At 56.8% G+C, this 23,023-nt stretch overlaps 1 protein-coding gene across 1 annotated transcript; it reads left to right on the forward strand.

Annotated features, from left to right (window-relative positions):
- TBC1D22B (TBC1 domain family member 22B) lies at positions 1-21,845 on the forward strand. Its single transcript, XM_063356672.1, has 13 exons — positions 1-241; positions 5,086-5,142; positions 6,087-6,400; positions 7,290-7,469; positions 7,961-8,031; positions 8,476-8,604; positions 9,031-9,096; positions 10,404-10,518; positions 18,123-18,229; positions 18,565-18,640; positions 18,962-19,089; positions 19,336-19,431; positions 19,937-21,845. Exons 1-13 carry the CDS (start codon positions 186-188, stop codon positions 20,063-20,065), a joined length of 1,524 nt encoding a protein of 507 aa, XP_063212742.1. The 5' UTR covers positions 1-185; the 3' UTR covers positions 20,066-21,845.
- The last annotated feature ends 1,178 nt before the right edge of the window (positions 21,846-23,023 follow it).

The following is a 23,023-nucleotide window of genomic DNA, read 5'->3' on the forward strand; positions in this document are numbered from 1 at the left end:
TGGCGGCGCTCTCCCCGCCCGCACCCAAGATGGCGCCGCCGGAGGCTGCGGGCGGGCGGCGGTGAGGCGGCCTGCGGGGGGCCGCTGCCTTCCTCCGCGCTCCGCCGCTGCGCCGCGGGGCCGGCCGGCCGGTGGGCTCGCTCGCTCCGCTGGCTGGCCGGCCGGGCCCGCCCCTCCCCTCCGCCATGGCGGCCGAGAGCGGCAGGCAGTTCTGGAAGCGGAGCGCCAAGCTGCCGGGCAGGTGAGCGTGGGCCCGGCCCGGCCGGTACGGCCGCCCCTCCTGTTCCCCGGGAAAGGGGTGCGAGGGCCGCAGATCCACTCCCCAGTGCGGGAGCCGTGGGTGGGGGAAGCTGGAGCAGCCCTTCTGCCTTGGGAGGGGGCTGTCAGGGGCACTCACCCTGGTTATGGGGCTGGGGGCCATGAGGGATCCCCCTGTAAGGGGAGAGATATCGGGGTATCGACCCTGGCTATGGGGCTGGGGGGCACCCCTGCAACAGGGGCAGTACCAGGGGTATCAACCCTGGTTATGGGGCTGGGAACCCCCCTGCAAGCGGGGGAGATACCAGGAATAGCCACCCTGGCTATGGGGCTGGAGGCCCCGGGGAACCCCCTGCAAGGGGAGAGGGGGGATACCAGGGGTATCTACCCCGGCTATGGGGCTGGGGAGTTGGCTGGGGGTCCCGAGGTTTCCCCCTGCAAAAGGGGGTGACACCAGGGGCACCCCAGGCCATGGGGCAGGGGAGTTTTGCTGGAGGAAGCCCCCCTGTGTAAGGGACGAGGGTAGTGCCAGGATTGTCCCCTTATCACAGCAGGGCAGGCCGTGTGGGGACCCCTGTGTGCACCCTCTGCCCCATGGGAAGCAGGGTGGAGGGGGTCAGGGCCTTGAAGACCCCCGCCTTGGGGTGGGCTCGGGGACAGGGCTGTACTGTCCTCCTTTCCACAGGTACCGAAGAAACCTCATCCCTTTCCAGAGCCCTTAGAGGTGTCGCCTTGGGTGGCAGCAGCTCTGTCCCAAGCAGGTGCCTCTGCCAACGCATGTGTCCCCCCCGCACTGTTATCCTCTCCTATGCGGGGTGTCACTCCCGATCCACCTCTGCTCAATACGAGGGGCTGTGGGGGCTCTCAGTGTGCACCTCCCCTGCGACGGTTCCTGTGTGATGTCCCGGTTCCTGTTGCGGCACCCGCACTCACCCAGGGATGGGAGAAACAAGTGAAACGTCCCCTTCAAGCGGTGTTTAGGAAGAAGAGGCTAGTGGTGATGAAGGAGATGCTCCCTACAAGGTCTTGGGAGCCAGGCTCCCATGGGGAGAGAGCACCCACCTTTCTGGGGAGGCTCTCACAAGTGCTGTGCCCGTCTGGTGCTCCTCTCGTTTGCCTTATCTGAACCCTGGCCTTCCCCTCCTCGTGTGTGGACGCAGCCTGAAATGCTTAGTTGGCTTTAAATCCTGCTAGGCCAGTTAAATCTCTCTTTCTAACGTGCTTTCACTTGCTCCTTTGTCGCTGCGCCGGCTCCCTCAGGTTGGTGGGACAATCCAGGTCTGTGGCGAGCAAAGGGAAAGCCACGAGCGCTACGTGTTCCTCCTCGTCTGCTCACGGGGGAAGAAAATGCTGTGCTCTCCCTGGGGGATTTTGTCTCCCGATTGCTCCCATCCCTTTCCCAGAGGTCCCAGCCGTGCTTCTAACTGGTGGTCTTAGACAGCATCTCTCTTCTGCAGCCGGTGACTTCGAGCTTCGGCTCGGAAAGCTCAAACCAGGTGAACCGGTCTGGGAGGCAGCCGGGCCTGCCTGACAATATGCTCCAACGTCAAGTTTTTTGGCAAAGTTCTCCCTTGTTCCTAACTGTCTGCTTGGCAAATATCCTGCTGTCCAGGAGCCTTGTCACCACCTCGAAATACCCTGCGGGGCCCGTCCTTTCCAGGGACGGTTACTGACGGGTCTTGGGCAGCACAAACAGTGGAGGTGGGACGTGCTGTGTCCGTGGTCGCTAGGCGTGAAGCTGCCTTTCTTTTTTTTTTTTTTTTTTTTTTCATCTGAGCTTTGAGAGATCTTCCTGTGCAGATTCTTGGCTGTGTCCTGTCTTTGCCCTGACAAGCTGGCAGAGGGAGGCTTTGTAAAGATTTGGAGACTGCGTTCGCTTCCTTTTCCATGACACTCCGTGCGCTTGGTCACTGAGTTCTATTAGCTTTTAGTCGGTGGGTTTTTTTCCCTCTGTAGACTTAGGGTGGCAGAACTAGCAAATGTTGTTTCGTGTCTCCAATACTGCCCTGTGGTTTTGTCACTGGGAATTCTCACCCCAGTAATTTTCTGGGGCTGCGTTGGCAGGTTGGTCTGGTGCGTTACCCTGTGCGATGGGTTGTTTGTTTCCTGCTCTTTAGAGAGATGGGCAGTCAGGCTCTGGTGGGGGGTATTTAAAAGCTGTTTTAAAAGGAGAGAAACAGAATCTGCTAGGAATAAATATGCTCTGTGCCTGAAGTGGCACTGAGGTTTCGCGGATGTGCTTTCTGCTGCGGTGTCAGTAACGCACACCCTGCGATGGTCTCCTCGTGAGCAGTGTAATGCAGATACCGCGGCCGTTGGACCAGCCGCTGTCACTCACCCGTTGCACCAGACAACGAACATGCAGGTAACAAGAAATGCTGGTCCCAAAGAGCTTAAACTGAGATGGGACAGGGGACTTGTCCGATCAGTTTGGGAGCACAGTGGCAGCTCAGGTCCCGGCTCCTGACCCGGTGGTGTGTTTGCTGGGCGGCAGTGCCTGCCCTGAGCTTTCTGTCCATGCAAAAGTCAGGCGAAGGCAGCTTCAGACAGGGAGTTCAGCTTGGAGATGGCGGATTCACCTAGCCAAGATGCATCAGGGAAGACCAGGCAAGAGTGGGGAAATAATGGTACGAGCATCACTCAGTGGTATCGCTCCCCTGCCTCCGATTTCTCGCTAGGATGTGCTCGTGCACCTTTTGTGGAGCTGTGGGATCTGCTGGGAGTCAGCTACAGGCACGTGAGCTGAAGGAGGGGGATCAGACATCGAGGGCACTGCAGAAACTATGGCACAAACTTGCTGTCTGGCACTTGTACGTGTGCTCGTGTATCTTAGAAGTCACCTGTTGCACACCTCGGAGCATTTGCGCTCCTCTTGTCCACACAGGTGGATAGGGCAGAGAATCAGCAAAGACAGGACAAACACGGGGAGAACCTGCTTCATGCAGTGGTTCGAGCTCACCGATGCAGGATGGTGGTGTTCAGCCCTGACTCTGTAGCTTGCTGGAAACAAGACTCTCATCTTCAGCCGCTTGTGTGGGAGCACAGGCTGATGGGCTGTGCAATTAGATCAGCTCGGGATGCTTTGTTTGGGGGAGCCTGGGATCAAATTCTTTAAAAAGAGCTGCTTGGGAGGTGGGACCCTCTGCCATTGCATCGGCCGTTAGCCAGCGAAGGCATCGGCCGATTGCTTCAGAGCCTCAGGAAAGGGTTTCCTCACCCAGAGCTGGCTGCGGCATCCCCTCCTCTATCTCTAACGTACATCGTTTGTTTGGCTTGCGAAGTTCAGGCCTTCGCGTGTGAATCAAAGCGGTCACCCGCTGGCAAGGCGCGGATCCCCACGCAACAAGGAGCAGCGTTGTCACTGCTGTCACGAGACGGTGCCAGCTTGGTGCCGGGTATCGGAGAGGCTCTGCCGGCTCCTCTTCTGCGAGGAGCTGCCATGAGTCATTGGGAAGCAGCACTGATCTGGAGGGGTTGTTTTTCTTACTCCTGATAATCTGCTTGCTATGCCCACCCACGGGGGTGCCTCTGCTTAATAGCTGTCCTGACTCCTAGATGCTAATTAGTCAGCAAACTCTTTCCTAGGCTTGATTGCTGGTGGGTAAATACAGTGAGCCTTTTCAGCGCTTCCAGCCACGCAGGGCGGCCGCTCCAAGCGGCGAGCCCACCCCTCGCCGGGCTGCACCACCAGGATTTCTCTGTGCTGTGGTTGTTTCCAGCCTCTGCCCTGGATCTCTGCATCCCTCCCCTGCCAGCTGGGCCTGTTGCTGCCGCCTCCCCAGCATCAACTGGTTCCCAGCGTGCTTTCCAGCTGCACCAGGCTGCCGTCCCCCTCCTACACGGCTGGGCTCTGCTTGTTTTACTGCCGGGCACCATCTGCAGCTCCTGGAAACCAAGCCAGCTCTGTTGACCCAAGAGGAGCCTGTCCCTTGTGTGCCAGCTCTGAATGGGCCCTTGTCTCTGCCGTGGGATGCAGGATGGTGCTGTGTACCAGGGGAAGGGGAGGACTTGTTTTTCAGAGATGTTTTTTCAGGGTGGGGTGGCTGTGAATAGTTACCCAAATGGAGGTAATAACTCAGGATCCCTGTCTCGTTTCCAGAGCCTGTCAAACTAGCAACGAGCGCTCGTCTAGTAGCTCCTCTCCGAGGTGATGCTCCCCACGGAGTGCCTGCAGCCCTCTGTCTCCCTGGCCCGCTCCGCAGGGAGGCGAGCCCAGGGACTGAGACGTGGTGACTCACTTCAGGCCACATTAGGAAGTAGTTGATTAAGTTGGGATTTGGACCCGAGTCAAACTGTACCGTAGCAGAGGCAGCTTCGTTGTAGCATTGGCTACGAGCCCAAGAGCCAGCGTGGGGTTCAAACCCTCGAGTGCATTGCAGAGGAGCCCCAGTGTCCCTGGTTAGAGTCCTTCCCTGTGCCGCAGGGCTCGGAAGTGTGAATTCCCAAACCTGGAAATCCCCTTGATGGAAAAGAGAATGGACGTCAGTGTATAAGGCAGGGGGACTGAGACGTGTGGTGGCTCAGAGTGAATCGGTGGGGCAGAAAAAGAGGCTCTCTGCAGGCTGAGCTGGGATTTGAGATCTGCTAAGAGTTTAAACAAGGCTTCCCTTTGCTGCCGCAAAGAACAAATCTTCATCTGAATGTGGCACTTTGGATCTAAGGCTTTGAAGACAGAAGGTTATTGAAGTTCCTTTTGGTCCGTATTCAGCTTCTGACAGCAGGCGAGAAATGTGACCCCAGTCTAGGCTGAGGAGATTATTCGTGGGTGCTCCACAGCTTTTTGCACTGTCTTTTTTTTTTTTTTTTTTTTCTGTCCTTTTCCTGCAGCATTCAACCTGTCTATGGAGCACAGCATCCTCCGCTGGATCCCCGGCTCACCAAAAAGTAAGTGTTTATCTTCTGGAGACGCAGGCCACGAGGCTTTGCAGGTTTTTTGGCTTGGTCCTGCAGTAGGTGGAGGTCTCCAGCATCCTCTGGCACTGTGATGTTCCAGCAGAGAAGGCCAGCAGTGGCGTGTGGGGCTGTCTTGAGCTCTGCAAAAGCTTGCAGGGAAAGCTTATCTTATGTGGCCAGAAATCCGTGTTGTATCAGCCACATCAAAGGAGGCAGGTGTATTTTTTAGCAATGGTGTCTGAGCCCTCTGCTCCCTTTCAGAGGCAGAAGAATTAAGGGAGGGGGAGGTAAAGCTGCTCAGCCGCAGAACGGCAGCACCCTTCCCGGCAGGAAAAGGCAGAGCTGATCTGAACTGCCTCCTTGTCTCTATCTCATGCTGTGTAGCGGTGAAGGTTCCCTCTTTTCTGTGACGCTTCAGCTGGTGGACTTTGACTCCTGTAGCTTAAGGGTAAATGCGAAGGCTCCTCCTGTGCCTGAGAAAACAGCCAGGCTGGTTCTGTCTGCTGGGAGCCATAGCAGCTGTACCGGGAGCGTCCTCGAGCGCAGACCACCTCCGTCTAACCTCTGACATGCCTCTGCCCAGGTCGCAAGACTTTTTTGGGGCATTAATCTACTAGTTTTTCTCTAGGGTGGGGGGCAGGCAAGGCCAGAGGAATTCTACGTGTCTCTCCTTTGCCCTTCTGATCTGGGAACGCTGGCGCCTCTCCAGCTGTCTGCTGGCACCGGGGCCTCCGTGCCCTGCCATCGTACCAGCTCGGGCTCTGCCTCCCGGCAGCGGGCAGCCCAGAGAGACTTAACACATTCCTTGGGGTTGGGAGGAGGAAGGGGGGAGACTGGAAAAAGGGACTGGCTGATTGGTGTGAGGACATAGGGAAGGAAAGAAAATGGACTCGTTTGACAGCATTGCTCTGATACTGTTTCTCTCTGGCTCCCAGCTTCATCAAGGACCGCTCCAAGGCCAACGCGCTACCTATGAAAAACAAGAAGGCCTCCAGCTTCCACGAGTTTGCCCGCAACACCAGTGATGCCTGGGACATCGGTGATGATGAAGATGAGGAATTCTCTTCCTCCTCTTCTTCTTTGCAAACTCTGAACTCTAAAGTGGCCAAGGCTACGGCAGCCCAGGTTCTGGAGAACCACAGCAAGCTGCGGGCGAAACCGGAGCGGGCTCAGTCCGCTCTCAGCGACATGCCCACCAACTGCAAGGTCATCAAGTCCAGCAGTGAGGCCCAGCTCTCCAGGACATCTGGTAAGAGCCATCTTCAGGAGCGGCCTCCTGCTCCGGTACTCTCGTGGTTGACCGCTGAACTCAGCCGCTTGCTGCTACTCGCATGTAATGGGCAAGAGGCTGCAGCACAGCCTGTAAGCCCAACAGGGACTTTTGTCTCCTTGTAGTATCATGCTCTCCAAGGAGCCATATTTGAAGTCCTGCCCTTGATATTTCAGTCTCCTCTGCTGCTCATACAGGCACATCTGTCCCAGAGGATGCAGTGTTCTGGGTGCTAAGGGATTTTGGAGATATGTTAAGTTCTTGCTCAGGATTTCTCACCTTCTGCTTTCTTTGCGTCCCAGTGTGCTGCTCTTAGAAAGGTCCGGATGGGGCCCTGTAGACCCCAGGTCAGTACAGCTTGGGCAGAGACCTGGGCAGCGCCAGCCCCTGCTCACTCTGCCTTGTGGCAGGCAGACGCTGCTTGTGCTGTGAAAGTCACCCAGCAGGTGGCATTGGCAGCCCGTCGCCTCCTCCTCTCTGTGCTAGCAATTAGCTTGATCACTCTTCAGATCAGAGCCGATCAGGGCAGATCTGAAGGTCAGTTCCTCTGAGATTCTCACGGGCTTCTTCTACCTCATCTCCTGTATCCTTCTGCCCATGGCTTCCCATGTGAAGGGAGAGGGCTGATCCACGGGCAGCCAGGTGTCTGGATGCAGGAGGAAGAAGGAGAAGGAGAAACAGAGAGAAGTGATGGAAGAGCCACAACGAATGCCTGCGAACCGGCTGATCCCCCGGAGTGGGCCGGCAATGCTGAGGCTGGGGAAGAGAAGGGTGAAATCTGCGGTGGCAGGGCTCTGAGGAGGAGCGAGGTGGGGTTGGAGAGGTGCCCTCTCCTTCCCTGCCTCACTGCAGCATCTGCTCCTTGCAGAGGAGGCCTGTGTGCGGACCCCCCTTCAGAAGCAGCAGTCCCTTCCCCTTCGGCCCGTCATTCCACTCGTCGCCCGTATCTCTGACCAAAATGCTTCGGGTGCTCCCCCCATGACGGTGAGGGAGAAAACCCGCCTGGAGAAGTTTCGGCAGCTCCTTTCCAGCCACAACACGGACCTGGGTGAGTGTGGCAAAATGGGGATGCTGCGGGTGGGAAGGGGGAGGCAGAGGGGGCCTGCTGCCTGCTTCAGGTTGCGATCAGGTCTGCTCCGGGGTGGATAAAATGACTACCTGCAATTGCTCCAAGTTGCACCAGCTGCTCTGATGGCAGATGGTTGTGTCCTCCACAAGCCGCCTGTCCGTTTCCAGTCTTTCTCCATCTCTCAAATGATGGTTGTGATCGCTGGGGGCTGTTGGGCTCTGCATGAGGACTGACCCTGTGGCACATTGAAGCCCCTGCAGCCACCAGTCCTGTGCCCAGGCTGAGCTGAAGGCACCTCAGCTCCCCTTGCCGCAGACCCACGTCCCCAGTCATTGCAAATGTGGAGCCTTCCCGGAGGCTCAGTGTCTCCAGAGCCTGCAGGAGCAGACTGGGCTTTCCTCTCCTTCTAGGTGTAGTGGTTCCTGGACGTGCCTAGGATCTAATCCATTGCCACCACTGTCCGTTTGCAGATGAGCTGAGGAAATGCAGCTGGCCTGGTGTGCCCAGAGAGGTCCGGCCCGTGACGTGGCGTCTCCTCTCAGTGAGTACTTGGAGCTGTCACATAGGAGTTTTGGGGGGAACGTGCCGAGCCAGGGACGAGCCCTTCTAGACCTTCGTGTGTCCCGTCACCAGGTTTGCTCGTGTTGTATCTGTGCCCAGCCTGTGGGTGAGCTATAGGGTTTTTTCTTTTTTTTTGGCTCGAGGAGTGCAATTGCTACATCACCTTTGAGCACAAAGCCCAAATTGGTACTGGGAATATGTGGTTCGCTCTGTTTTGGGAAACTGAATCCCATGAAGTTGGGTTACCCCAAGATCAGAAAAGGCATCAGAGGTTGGGAAAGCCAAAACCCGTGAAAGCTCTTTCCCCGGCTCCTGAGTCTCTGTGCCTGACGCTGCCAGAAGCACAAGGTGCCTGGCAGGATTTCAGGGGATGATTTGTGGTGAGGGAAGAGGATCTGCCCTGACACGGGTTTTCCTGCCGCAGGGTTATCTCCCCGCAAACATGGAGCGGCGAAAGCTGACTTTGCAGCGTAAGCGGGAGGAATACTTTGGCTTCATCCAGCAGTATTACGATTCCCGGAATGAGGAACACCATCAAGACACCTACCGACAGGTACGAGCCCTCTGCCTGCTGCCTGCCTTTCTGCCTTGGTATATCCCTTTCCTCTCTCTTGCAGTTGGGGTCATGCTAGGAATTCCTCTAGATATAATTATTAGGAGTCTTCTTGGGGACAGGACACCATGTTTCTGTCCTCCTCCTTACGGGTGTTAGTTTAAGCCTTCCCTAACTTGATCTAATAACTAGATTTCAAACCCCAGCTCTGGTCACCTGCCCACACGTGAGCAGAGGAGACCAGAGATAGAACTGGAGTTGATTTTCTCAGTGCAGCTGCCATCTGTAGCCCTCACTGCGCTTGTCAGCAAGTGCAGCTCTCACCTGGGGGGACGCTGAGGGGTGGAAGCCCCTCTGTTAACCTGTGCTGAGTTATTGTGCCCCGGAAAAGTACAGCTGGTGTGTGTAACCCACCCTCTTTTCCAGATCCACATTGACATTCCAAGGACCAACCCACTCATCCCGCTCTTCCAGCAGCCACTGGTCCAGGAGGTAAGGTCGGGGGGCGGGGCGCGGAAGCTCTTGCCCCACATTTGCCTTGGGGCATGTGTGTGGAGTTAGAGCAGCGCTGCCAGTAGTGAGTTAGCTTTGGAGGGAAACTTCCCCTGGCCGACGGCTCCTGATGCAAATACCCGCTGAAACTGTCTGGTCTTGTCCCATGTTTCTGAAAGACTTCACACTTGGAGCTCAGGGGTTGTGAGATCAGCTCCTTTGTGGCGAGAGGTAGCCAGGAGTTGGTAGCGGACCTGAAGCTTTTTGTTTTGAAACAAATTCAAGGCATTTGAACCAGAGCAGGAGATGAGTTCTGTTTTGCTACGAAACCTCTTCTGCGCGAAGCAATATGTGAGAAACCCAGGCAGGGATGGGTTTGAGAAGGTGGCCAGGAGGTGTGAGCCTCTGTCCCCCTTAGGAACAAGCTCAGTGCGTGTGTGGTTTGTCAGAGCACGGTGTCCTGGGGCTGGGGCAGTGTGGAAATAACGCTTTGGACGTTGTGGGGCAGCTGCTCTCTTGGGAACTCTCCTGATCTGCGATGTTTTGCTGTGCTGATGGCTGATACTCGATGGTTAAAGAGCCCAGATAACAGCCTTTGCTGTTCAGGCGATGTTCAGCAAGGGCAGCCCTGTCCTATGGGTGGAAGGGTCTTAAGCCACCTGGATCTTGGAAAGTTGGGTCTGCATTTCTTCAAGAGGAGGCTTTGAGGAGCCTGGGCTGCCTTGTTCTGTGAAGTGTGGACTGACCTGTGGATCATAGAATACAATCATAGCATCGTAGGGTTGGAAGGGACCTCTGGGGATCACCCAGTCCCACCCCCTGCCGGAGCAGGGTCGTCTTAGAGCAGGTGGCACAGGAACGTGTCCAGGCGGGTTTGGGATGTCTCCAGAGACGGAGACTCCCCCACCTCTCTGGGCAGCCTGTGCCAGGGCTCTGCCACCCTCAGGGTGAAGAAGTTCCTCCTCATGTTGAGATGGAACTTCCTATGGTCAAGTTTGTGCCCGTTGCCCCTTGTCCTGTCCCTGGGCACCACTGAGAAGAGCCTGGCCCCATCCTCCTGACACCCACCTTTGAAGTATTTATAAGCATTGATAAGGTCCCCCCTCGGTCATCTTTTTTCCAGACTGAAGAGACCCAATCGTACAGGAGTCTCCTCTAGGACTCGTATGCTTCTTATCTTACTGGTACTGCTGTAGAAAAGCCTGTCAGCGCATGATCTCTGCTCCCCCAGCTTAGCAGTTATGCTTTTCCGCCTTTCCTTTTTGCACGGCTAACGCAGGTACCTGCTTTCCCTCGTTCTTCCCTAGATCTTTGAAAGAATCCTGTTTATCTGGGCCATCCGACACCCAGCCAGCGGCTATGTACAGGGAATCAATGACCTGGTCACTCCGTTCTTTGTTGTGTTCCTCTCTGAGTATGTTGGTAAGTGACATTTGCTGCTTGAAGCACGGTTCTGCCTCTCCACCGCAGCGTTGGAAACGGTGTGAAGTGCTGGCACCAGGAAAGCTTGCCGGGCTGGAGGGGATGATGTGCTCTTCCGTCAGCGCCTGTGCCAGGCTGGAGACGCATCTTGACCCCTTACTGGATCTTTGCTGCCTGGTTGAATTGACTTCAGTTTTCATGACTTTTGCTGAGCTCCGTGGTAGTAGAAGGGCTAAGGATGGATTTGCATTTGAATGTATTTGGCATCCTCGGAGCTTGGAGGAGAATGGGGTCTTTCAGGCGCTGAGGGAGCGTAGGCAAAGCCCCGATACACAGAGTTGGGAGAGGGGAGGGTCTTGCTCTCAAAGCTTGGGCTTGGAGCTGGTTCTTGCTCTAGGAGGAATGAGTGAAGTATAAAGGGACCCTGCTGAGAATGTAAAATAAACTATTTAACTAAAGGTTCCTGTCCCGTGCTGCTAGTACAGGTGTGTTTCTCAAGCTGAGAGTTTCAGGAGGCAAATTGACTTCTCCCCGCTGCTTTTGGCTTTCTTGTCAGCCAGTTGCTTTTAGGCAGAGATCAAGTCATTTCCACGCATGGCACTTTTATTCTTTCTGCAGCTCTAGCTGTGTTTTGGGGTTGGCGTTAATGCTGGGATGCCGTAATCCCTATGCTTAAAGGCTCTTAGCTTTCACTGTAAAGAGAAGGAAAAAGGAATTTATAAGACTATATTAATGACAGAAAAATCCTGTTGAACAAATATTGTTAAGGTCTGATCCAAAGCTTGTTGAAGTCCGTGGAAACCTTCCACTATTTAGTTAGGTTTTGTAAGCTAGCACTCATCTGCCTCTTCTGAGGATGTTGCGAAGAGGTAAAGCACTTTTTTTCCACGGAGATTTCTACTGTGGTAGCCGGTGTGGTCTGGATTGATCCCTAGGAAGTGCTTTTGCTCCTCACAGCCTGAAGGAAAAGGCACAAAATGTGGCCTTGCTACCAGCTGGAGTGAGTTCCCTTCCCTGGGAGGTCAAGAGCCTGTTGAGTCAGGTCTGAGCAGGTTCCCTTTGAGCGGCTTCTCCTGTGTGGAGGCTGGTTTGATTGATTTATTGTGTTAGAAGCAGAGCTGTGTGCACAGTGAGTTTTCCGTGCAAGAAGGGAGCTGGTCTGAAGCACCAGAGCTGCCTGCAGGTAACTGGTGTGGCTTCTTGCAGCCCTGTACCCTGTTGGGTGTCGGGGCTCAACTCTCTGCATGTGGCTGCAGAGTTGGTGCTGCATCGGACCTGTCTGTCTCTCGCTGGAGCCGTGCTTCTCACTGTCTTCCAGGGCTGTTTTCTCTTCCAAGTGAAGCTTTCTCTCTGAACACGGCTTTCCTGTTTCCAGCTATTTCTGAAACTTGTGTTGGAGGGGAAAAAAAAAACCAACCCAACAAACCTCTACATGAGAGCCGTTGAGTTGAATTTGGCTGAGCAACATCACGCGTCCCCGTCTGTCCCCAGAGCCTGGGATTCAAAGCCAGCCTTTAGGTCACAAGCTGTCTCTGTGGCTACCTGCTCCCTGGTCTGGCTGTGTAGCAGTCGGAGTTTAAGGACGAGATCAGTAATTGCCTTGAATATACACGGGAAAGTGTCACGTAACCCCTTTTGCAACAGGATTTAAGTCTCTGGTTTGGGGCATCAGCTCTTCTCTACAGCTGCTTTTGTTGAGAGCCCCCTGAAGAGCTGGTGCAGGGCAGGGGAGGTCTGGAGGCTCTCCCTGTTGGATCACTAATTCTCAGGATCCCCGGATAAGCTGCGTCTGTGCTGCGCCCGAGTCCTTGCAGCAGGAGAGCCAGAAGAGGCCTGGCACAGTTTGGTAATCCTTGCACAACACAAGGCAAGGGACAACTCACTTTTTCTTATTTAAAGGAAATTCTGCTTGTCTTCTTCAAGCTGTATCCCCCTTGGAAAGGGGACAATCTGTGTGGCTCCGGCAGTCCCTGCCCACCGAGCTCATACATCTGTGTGTCATCTGAGGGTGCTTCCATGTTCAAAGGTGTGTGTACAACTGGCCTGGAAAAGTTTCCCTCGCCTTTCCTGGGAAGGGGGCACCAGCACTGGCTCCATCCTCAAACCTCTTGGGTTTGCTGCCCCTTCTCTCCTTTCAGAGCGGGTGTTTTGTTGACTGCAAGGTGCTAGAAGGGACCCGCTGTGCTGCCAGCTGGCTCCTCTGCTTAGTTCCCCACCATCTTCCCTGGGATGTTTGTGTTGGAGCCTTTGAAGGGCTGCCTCCCGTGGCAGCTGACTCAGCAGGACCATGGCAGCTCTCCGGGCACCGCGGTGCGCGTGTGTGTTTCAGAGCCATCAGGCAGAGGTGGGAGTTCACGGGCTGTTGACTGTTTAGCTGTTCAGCACAAAACCAGGCTGACACACTGGTCTTCGACTGCTCAATCTAGTGGCTTCTCACATCTTCGTCTCACAGAATCCCAGACTGGCTGGGGTTGGAAGGGGCCTCTGGAGATCACCCAGTCCCACCCCCTGCCAGAGCAGGGTCACCCAGAGCAGGTGGCACAGGAACGCGTCCAGGCGGGTTTGGGATGTCTCCAGAGACGGAGACTCCCCCACCTCTCTGGGCAGCCTGTGCCAGGGCTCTGCCACCCTCACAGCAAAGAAGTTCCTCCTCATGTTGAGATGGAACTTCCCATGGTCAAGTTTGTGCCCGTTGCCCCTTGTCCTGTCCCTGGGCACCACTGAGAAGAGCCTGGCCCCATCCTCCTGACACCCCCCCTTTCAGTATTTATAAGCGTTGATAAGGTCTCCCCTCAGTCTTTTTTCCACCTCTGGTAACAGGCTGGTCCCCGTCTCCAAGTTCACTGTAGACTTCTAACCCACCAGCCCATGCTTTGGGCAGGCGTTGCATTCACAGAGAACAAAGCAACTTTTCCCCAGATAAATGAACCATTTTCTTGGTGCTTGTCATCTGATTAATGTGTCTGGTTGATGGTGTCTCCGTTACATATCAGTTACCAGACCAAGGCTTAAGACATCCTTCAGAGGCTTGACTGGCTTCCTACCAAGGGCTAGAGTGTGTCCATGGGGAAAATGTGAGTGGTTTGGTAGGGGATGGTCTGTAGCTTATCAGACACGTTCAGGGAATAATTTGGCAGTTTCCTTTCATGGAAGCTGACACAAGCAACGAACTCACAGTCAGCAGTAACCCAGCAAACTCCCGGGCCTTTGAGCGCGGGGGGATTAAACGCGGCTTGCTCGGGGTGAAAGCTGGAGCAGTTTGGCTGGATTCGGGAGCAGGACCACACTGCTGCCTCTTTGGCTTGGTGGCTTTCCGTCCTCACCGTAGAAGGTGTGGGGAGGAAGGGTGTTGCCTGTCCACGTCCTGAAGGAGGTAAATAAATCAGTGAATGAAAAACATTTGCAGGAAGCTGGTTCTTTTGGATGCTTGGGGAACTCAAAGAGCCCGTTATTAACTTGCATCTCCCTGGCCTGACCCTGAAAGGGTCCCATTGATATCGCTTCCCCCTTCGTTCCGAGTGTGTCCTTGAATCCAGTGTGTGTACACCCCTTGGACCAGCTTCAGAAAATACCAGCTAGGCCGAGCAGGGAGGAGCAGCTCTTCCCCGGAGCTTCCATTCCCCGTGTCTGAACTCCCCTGTCCCCTTCTCTAGTGCCAGTTGGGACCCGTTGCTTCTCCTGTTCTTGCACCTAATCTGGACGCAAAACTCCTCCTGCTCCTTCCAGGTGCTGTGCAGACTCCCGTGAGCCCTTGGCAGATGGGATAGATGCAACTCCTGCGTTTTCAGCTTTCTCCCAACATGGCGAGCTGGCTCATCTTCTCCTGGGATGCTCTACCTGCATCTACCGGCTGCCTTGGCTACTTGGCAGCAAGCATGGGCGGTTTGAGCCCCTGCCACTGCCAGCTCTGGAGCTGGAGCAATTCCTCCTCCCGGCTGATCGATGGCTTCTGCCGCAGATGGCTGAGCTCTGCTTGTTTTCAGCTGGTGCCGGCGCGAGGAAGAGCTCGAGGGAGGTGTTGGGGCTGCAGGAGCAGCTGAGCCTGCTGTTGCTGCCCTCCGGGTGGGATGGGCGCAGGCTGCCAGCGCTGCTGGGGAGGCAAGAGGTTGAGCCTCTCCATCTCCTCTCTCCAGGGAGGATGGAGAGAGACAGTCTGGCACCCGAGGAATTGGGGCAGGGATGACACCTTGGTGCCTGCAGGAGGAAACCATATGCCCCTTTTTCCAGGTGATCAGAGAGGGCCCGGCAAGCGCAGGGGTGCTGAGCTGTTAGTCCTGCTAAAACGGTCCCGCAGCCCCTCCTGCTGCCCTGAGTCACTCCCAGCTCTCAGGCCTTGTGTTTGCCTTTAAAAAACGGCAGTGACAGAGCTCAGAAATGAGTTCAGCAGCCTCAGGCGGTGTCAGTGGTGGCCCCTTGCACCCTCTCCCAGGGCTCTCTGCCCGTCTCAGCGTGTGACACCACTTCCATCCCCCATTCATGGACCTTGCCCAAGGGATTGTCCTGGCTTTGGGACCTGTTTGGTATTTCACCAAGTCCGTAGAGGGGAGCGGTGCCATGGAAAGTATTGATCTCGCTCATTCCTAACTGGCGTTGTTACTAAATCCTAATCATAGTTAAATTAAGACTCTTTCCCTATAAGCAGGAGCAGAAGTGGAGCTGGGATGAAGGGAAGGTGTCGTGGTTTTGGCCAATGGCCGGCAACAGATGCTCCCCCCTGCCCCCAACCTCTCGTACACAGAGAGGAGGAGGAGAGATAAAGAGATTTACAAGTTTAGAAGAAACTAAACTACTTTAATGAAATATTAGTAATAAAATAAAAAGGAAAATAATGAAATAGATACAGTATATACAAAACTGTATCAATCTCCCAGGATGACGTCACCGGCAGGCACTGGGAGAGCCCCAGACTGGACTCAGCGGCGGGTGGGAACTGGGTTCCAGAGCTGGAGTCAGGAACACACGGATGGGGATCAAAGGCAGACGAACAGACGGGGTCCTCCTCGGACGTCAGCCGTTGAAGGAAGAGACTGACCCTTTGATCCCTCAGCTTTTACACCGAGCGTGGGGCAGATGGGATGGAACACCCCTGTTGGTCAGTTTGGGGTCACCTCTCCTGTCCGCTCCTCCCAAAGGTGGGACCCCTCTAGGCTTTTCCGCTTCCGACCCTCTAACGGGGCAAATAACGAAATTAGCTGACCTCGGTTGTTACAGCAATAAGTGTAAGCAAGAGCCTCTCTGCGTACCATCCCTTGGCACAAACCGTAGACACTGGCCATATCACTCTGAGAACGAACCGTTTTCGGCACAACACACTGTTAGTTTCAGAGGGTTAGAAGAGGCCTAGCGAAGAAGTGAAATTACTGAACAGAAGGTTGGTTCTGTTTTACCTCAAACCGGGACAGAAGGGGAGCCTTGTACCCGGGTCTTTCTGTGGCTGACCCAGCTCGGGCTGTGACAGCGGCTTGTCCTCAGCTCCAGCTTTGCCCCGGACCTGTCGCTCGCGTTGGGCGCAGACCTGCCTGTTCCTGCGCAGAGCTGGGACTGGCTTTAACTCTTCTCCAGGGGTCTAGTCCTGCACTGAGCCCCAGCTGCCAGAATAGGGGGAGTCGTGAAAGCTCCCCTACGGAAAGCAGGGGTGTGGGAGCCCTGCCTCCTCTGATCCGCTCCAAGCTACCCCCTGCCTGGCATTTGAGGGGCTTCGAGTGGGACTGGGATGCCCCTTCTCCTGTAAATGACATTTACGGGATCATTGCCTTCCCCAAGCACCAGCTTGCCCTGTGACGCTGTCAGCGGCGTCCCGGCTGCCCCCAGCCCCGCCGCAGGTGGCTGTCACCGCGCCGCTGGCTCCTTTTCAGGCCCCGTCGGAGCCATATGTCGAGTATCTCACTCCTTTCCGCGGCGCCTCTTTAATGATGCCGCTGAGCAGATGTTTGTGCTGAGCCGCGCACCCCAGAGAGCTGGGGGTTTTTCCAAAGCTTCTTGCAGCGTGCGCCGGCTCATGCTGGGGATCTCCTGCCACTGTTTGGCCGCGACAGCGGTGCGCTGGCAGGGTTGCTCCTTTGTCCCCATACTGGTGCAAGGAGCAGGGTGTCCCCCGTCACCTGGGCAGGTCACCACATCCCCTTCTCCATCCCGGTCCTCATGCCTGGAGCTGCATCGGGAGGTCTTCTGCACGAGGCTTATTTCTCCATGGCTGAGCCTGTCTCTCCCACCAGTCCTGACCATACTCGTGTGGCCTTGTCCCACTCCTTTGCCTGCCCATCCTCTGTGGGGGAAGTTTTCTGGGAAAGGAGATGGGTATTAGATTTTTCCTGCCTTTCTCATTACCTGAAGCATTTGGGAGTGGCTGCAGAGAAGCCAGCAGAAGCGTGATAGTTCTGGACAATGACCTGCAGCTGGAGAACAGCTTTGCTGCTCTTTCTGCGGTACAAGGGTGCCAGATTAATGCAGGGTTAAGCCCTTCCTTGTCCCTAAAGCTCCCGGTGACAGTTTGCTCCGGAGCTGAGCTCTGCCCCAGAGGAGGGGCAGGGGTGGGAGCGGTGTTGGAGTCGCTGGCTCTGCGCTTCCCATCCTCCTGCGGGCAGGATCTGTTAACGTCGGTTTTCACAGCGCTGCCAGCCTGCGACAGCTGCCCTGTGGCATGTCTCAGCCGCGAGGGTGGCCCAGCTCCAGCCCCGAGCCCCCTCCTCTCCCTCTTGTGCTCTTTTCCAAGGAAGATCAAAGACGCTTGTTAGGATTTCCGAGCCTCTGGGTTTGGAAAGGGGCCAGTTTAGTCCTGGCATCTGTTGATCTGATTTAGCGGCGTGACGGCAGCGTGATGGGCGCTCTCCTCCCGAGGAGGAAAGGGAGGGAGCTGCTGGGTCAGCCAAGCCGGGAGGATCAGACGTGTGTTTTCCGACTCTCTCCTCCCTGGCATCCACTGCCCGCCCGTGCCCGTTGCCCTCTGCAGCCTCCGGGTCACGGTGAGCCTGGCCTGGGGCAGGTGATCCCAGCTCCGAACTCAGCTCTGAACTCTTCCTCCTGGGCCCTCAGAGTCGGCAGCCACTTTTTGGGTGCCTCTGTTGTGCTTCAGTCCTGGCATGATGCTGGTGAATCCGACGGGGAGTGGGAACTGAGCTCCCCTGTGCTGCCCCAGCCCAAGGGCGGCGTTTGCTTCCCTGGTTTCTGGCTGCAGGGAGGGATTCACCTCTCCCAGACCCTCCTGTGGTGCCACCAGCTGGCAGAGACCTGCTGTCACCCGGGGCGGGATGGGCTCCAGCGAGAAGTGTCCCACATCCCAGAGGCTTTGTCCCTGCACATCCCTTGCCCCAGAGGGGTGAGAACAGCAGCAACGCAGTGGGATCCCCCTCGCAGTCCCCTGGGGAGCCGGGCTGGGTTCGGATCATGGCTGATGAATATTTTGGGGTCCTTCAGCCCTTCCCCTGGGTTGGAGAAGTAGGTCAGTGCGTGGGTGCTGTGCTCTGTGCTGGGCACCTCAGTCGTGCCACGCAGGGAACCTTGTAGTGCCTCTTGCCCTGCCTTGGCTTGATAAAGCCCCTCGGTGTGTCCCGTGAGCCTCCCGGTGTCCCCCATCCCCCTGATGCTCTTCCCTCTCTGTTTTGCAGAGGAGGACGTGGAGAACTTCGACGTGACGAACCTGTCGCAGGATGTTTTACGGAGCATCGAAGCCGATAGCTTCTGGTGCATGAGCAAACTGCTGGACGGGATACAGGTGAGCCCTTCTGGGGCCGCAGAGCTTTCTCTCCCCTTGCTGGGGTAGAGTCGTCTTCTCTCTGCCTTTGGGTGAGCGCTCCGCATTTCCTAGCGTTAGGGAGATTTTGCTGCTTCACTGAGCGGTAAAATCCCGAGGAAATAAGATGCTGCGGCTGTCAAACCAGCACTGTCCTTTCGAGGGACTTCACAGCAGGCAGATGATCCTGGTGCTCAAGAGCCACGTGGCTCTCGGCTCATGGTGATCGCGGCTCCCTGTGGAGCTGGGCATCTGGGTTTGGGCATTTCTAGCTGTTGTTAGAGCTGCTGCTTCTGACTCGTGGCCTCTCCCCGCAGGATAACTACACCTTTGCACAGCCGGGGATCCAGAAGAAAGTCAAAGCCCTGGAGGAGCTAGTCAGCCGGATCGATGGTAGGTGACAAGGGGGCCCGAGCGGGTTGGAGGCTCTTTTGTCACAACGGTGGGAGGCCTCCTTTGCAAGTAGTACCCTCGGGGCAGGGGTAGACACTTGCCTACAACACGTATGGACGCAGGGCAGGGTAGGGTCAGCCAGAAACCCCCTGGGGATGGGGTTTTTCTGGCCAGGGGTAGCACAGAGTGAGGAGTGGAGGCGTTCGGCAGAAGAAGGTCTCAGGCTGAGAGCGCATGAAAGCCGGCGGGTTGGGGCAGTGCCGTGAGCGGGAGCTGGGGCACCCTGGTCCCCAGGTGTGTAAGTGAAATGTGCCGTTTCAGAGCAGGTACATAACCACTTTAGGAAGTACGAGGTGGAATACCTGCAGTTCGCCTTTCGCTGGATGAACAATCTGCTTATGAGGGAGCTGCCGCTTCGCTGCACCATCCGCCTCTGGGACACCTACCAGGTACGACGCAGGCTCCCCCTGCCTTCCGCGCGTGGCTGGTCACGGGGGGGCCGGTTCCCTGTACGTGGTGGGATGGAGATCTTCTGGCAGCACCGTGCAGCCGGGGAGATGAGGGAAACAAAGCAGCGTGGCTCTGGGACATTTATTTCCAGTCGGGTGATGGGTGGCCCAGTAAGACGTCTGTGTCCGGGGGAGTCGTGCTCCAGTTGAGCTGCAGGAGTTGACCCAGAGTTTTGTTGTCCGCAGTCGGAGCCAGAAGGATTCTCCCATTTCCACCTCTACGTCTGCGCCGCCTTCTTGATCAAGTGGCGGAAGGAGATCCTAGATGAGGAAGATTTCCAAGTAAGTCCTTGGGGCCGGGGGTAATTCCCTGGGGACGGAAGGGAGGGAATTGCTCTGGTTGGGATTCCAGCGTGGGCACAGTCAGCCGTTATCTCAGAGCTGGCTCCAGAAGCATCCAGTCTCGGGATCTTTGCCTAAAAGTAACTTCTGAGCCTCTGGGCTCAGAACGGGGCTGTTGGAGGGTGCAAACACCAAATGCCGGCTCTTTCCTGGGCTCGAGCTTTGGTCACGGTAAGTCCCTTTGTCTCTGCCTTCTGGTGTCCGGCTGTGACACTCTGGTAAGCACCCTTTATCTCAAGAGGTTTGGGGGCACCTGAGGTGCTTCACTGATTCGGATCTAGACACAAGCCCGTCTTAGTGCTGTCTCTGAGCCTCCCACACCTGAGTGCGGTGAGCGAAAGTTATCGAGGTGCCGCCGCCTCTGGTCCTGCCAGCCCCGAGCCTGCTTCGGGTCTGTCCTCTCTGCCTTCAACCGCCCCAAACTAAGCGCCTTCCCCTCTTTCAGGGCCTTCTGATGTTGTTACAAAACCTGCCCACGATACACTGGGGGAACGAAGAAATCGGACTCCTGCTCGCCGAAGCCTACAGACTCAAGTACATGTTTGCAGATGCCCCCAATCATTACCGCCGATAGGTGCCAGGACTCGACTCCCTCCTCTCCCCCCGTGCCCACCCCCTCCTCCTGTCCCGATCTGATCACTGTGGCATTTTTGTCGTCCCAAGTCCTCGGACACTCCGGCCGGGAGCTGCTCCTCGCTGTACAAAGCTCACATCGACTCTTGTCTTAACTCTTTTTAACGTGTGCCTGTCTGCCACTCCATCCGCCTGGAGGTGCCACTCCAACCACCGTCAGTATTTCACGCCGTGCCGGTGGCTCGAGCCAGGGAGAGCGGCGTGAAGGGGCTGGGGGGGGAACACGACATGGGGGGCAGCTTTACAGATAAACTGAGCCGAGGACGTTCGCCCTCCTGTCCTCTCCACCCCCTGCCCTGGCCTTGTCCGGCTGGGACCACTTTGGCTTCGCCGCCTCGTGTTAAACCTCCCACCACGTGCTGTTCCCTTCTCTCTTCCGACACCGTTCACTCCGATTCCCAGAGGAAAATGCCTTATCAGAGACCCGCCCGGCCGGAAAAATCCTTCCCCCCCCCTCATCCAACCCTTGAGGGCGGCAGGGCAAGAAGTTTCTCTCAGGGCCTCGCTTCGCCCCCAGGGTCCGGAGACCCCAAGCACTTTGTGGGTTCGCGAGAGCCCCCCCCCCACCTCCTGCCCCCTCTCCTTCTCTCCATCCTCTTCGCCTCCTTCTCCCCGTGGGACGACGGGGGGGGACACGACACACCACTCCATCCACGCGCGGTTCCACCGATGCGTGCCATCTCGACGGGACTTTTGGGGACTGAGGTGCTGTCGGTACGGCCCCCTCCGGCGCGGAGCGGGGGGGATGTGCGGGGGCGGGGGGGCGCTGGCAGGGGAACAGCATCTCTCGAAACCCCCTTGCGAAGCCCCCGCTCCTCCAAGGCGTTCTGTGTATATTGTGTTCTTGTGTATATGGGTCAAAGATGTACAATATACGTCTTCTGTTTGTAGCAGATAATGATTTTATATTTATAACGTGCACCCCCTGGTTCTCCCCATCCTCTCCGCGCCTGGGAAGGACGCCTGGGGACGGCGGCGTAGGGCTTTGAACCCCTCCGGAGGTCTCTGTGTGTGGGGGGGACACGACAACAACATTTCGGAGCCGCAGGTATTTCTGCCCCGACGTGTTTTTTGCAGTTGCCCGGAAGAGGCGCGATAGAAATACGGATCTCCAGGCTTCCCCTGCAAGGAGGATTGGGGCGTTTAAAGGAGGTGGGAGCTCCCAGCGGGAAGCCGGGGAGATCCGCGTCGAGGAAACAGGGTATCCGAGCTCATCGGCTGCTGGCACGTGTCCCTCCGAGTGCTGCAGAGCTTTGCCGGTGCCACCGGTGGGACTCTCCGGGGAGGAATGACCCCGGATCCGGCGTTGGCTGCCCCCAGCCCTGCGGACGCCTCCTGCCGGGGCTGCTCCCGTGGGGCCGGCGAGGACCGGGCTTGGCCTCGCCACCCTCTGCTTTTAAATCCAACCAATCGTGAATGTTTGACCGGGCCGTTCTCTCCCCGCGGGCAGGCACCGTCCGCGTTGTGCCAAGGGCTGGGTGCAGGAGGAGGTGGGGGGGACGGATCCGGGCCACCCCGAGCTTCTCCCCGCGCTCCCGTGGGGCGATGTGGGCTATCTCGGGAGGTTCCCGGACCCTCCGCTTTCTCTTGCTGTTCCCGGTGGGAAAAGGCAATGGGCCGCGATGCCGGGGCCGAGCATGTGAAAGGCAGAGCCTTGTTGCCAATAAAACTCCAAACAGTGTCTCAAGAAACGGCTTTGCTAACCCGGAGTTGTTTTTCTCAGGCGTTTGGACTTTTATTTTATTTCTGTGTGTGCCTTTTGTTGTTTCCCCCGAGAGACAGACCTGGCGGTCCTTAGTTCAACGCGACGAATTAAAAAGAAAAAAAAAAAAAAGCAGCAAAAGCCAAACCCAACAGCTGAACGGCGTGGTGTGGGGCAAGAGTTTGCGGGGGGGCTGGGGGCGGTGAGTCCTTGTTTGGCCTCATGAGGGGCTTTGGGCAAGTTCGTTACACACACACCCCCCCACACCCCCCCGGTACCTCAGTTTCCCCACCTGTAAAAGGAGGGGGATGTTCTCCCCTTTCTGTTGTGCTGGGGGACTCGGTGGTGTCTGAGTTTGCTGTTGGTCGGAGCAGCTTATGGGAGGACAAACATTTAACCCCCCCCCGCCAAGTCACCTTCTATCCCCTATTAATTAAAGTTCAAGCGCATGGAACAAATAGAATTAGTTCTGTGCGACGCTAATGCCCTGCGCTGGCTGCCCAGGCTTTGTTTTAATGGATTGCGGAGGGCTGGCTCTCCGGCTCCTCCAGGTCCCACCGGGGCCACGCAGCCCCTGTCCCCATCCAGGTTTGTGTCCCATCACAGCCGTGTCCCCAGCACCAAGTCACCCCCCCCCCCACCCCAGCCCTGGACACCCCTCCTGGGCTCTGCTCCTCACAGCCCCCCGGCTTTGCGGAGCAGTTAAATCAGGGAGCCCATCGGGGTTGTTTCTGGCCCCAGCACTGGTGGGAGCTGGTCCGGGTTTTGGAGTGTCTGCCCTGAGGAGGACGGATCCTGCAGCAACTCGGATGGAGTCCCCTGTCGTCCTTCGGTGATGGAGGCTGTCACAGCCGGGGGTGACGGTGCCCCCGGTCCTGCAAGATGCTGAGCATCCCCGTCCTGGGGCAGCCCGGGATGTGGCTCCATCACGCCCTGGGATTTCTCCTCCCGGCCCGGAAACATCAGCGTGGCTCCAGGCGAACTGTTGGGTCCCTGCGGGGAGGGGACCGGAGTGTCCCTGGGGCCAGTGGCACTGGGGGGGTGGCCAGGCTGCATCGCTGCATCTGCAGGAGGCTCAGCGTCACCTCCTGCCCTGTCAGCCCCGGGGGGAGCCAGCACCCACCAGCAACGGGGTTTTCCCCTGGGTTTTAGGAGCTGCAGGTCCTGTCTGGGATGGAGCAAACGCGGCAGGGAGCC

This window comes from Chroicocephalus ridibundus, chromosome 20 (genome assembly GCF_963924245.1).
Source record: "Chroicocephalus ridibundus chromosome 20, bChrRid1.1, whole genome shotgun sequence".
Taxonomy (NCBI): Eukaryota; Metazoa; Chordata; class Aves; order Charadriiformes; family Laridae; genus Chroicocephalus; species Chroicocephalus ridibundus.

Excerpts from the sequence above, each read along its gene's own strand:
- TBC1D22B (XM_063356672.1), top strand. The coding sequence starts at position 186 with ATGGCGGCCGAGAGCGGCAGGCAGTTCTGGAAGCGGAGCGCCAAGCTG. Across the intron at positions 8,032-8,475 it reads TGACGTGGCGTCTCCTCTCA|GGTTATCTCCCCGCAAACAT; the intron begins GTGAGTACTTGG and ends TTCCTGCCGCAG. Across the intron at positions 19,432-19,936 it reads TAGATGAGGAAGATTTCCAA|GGCCTTCTGATGTTGTTACA; the intron begins GTAAGTCCTTGG and ends CCCCTCTTTCAG.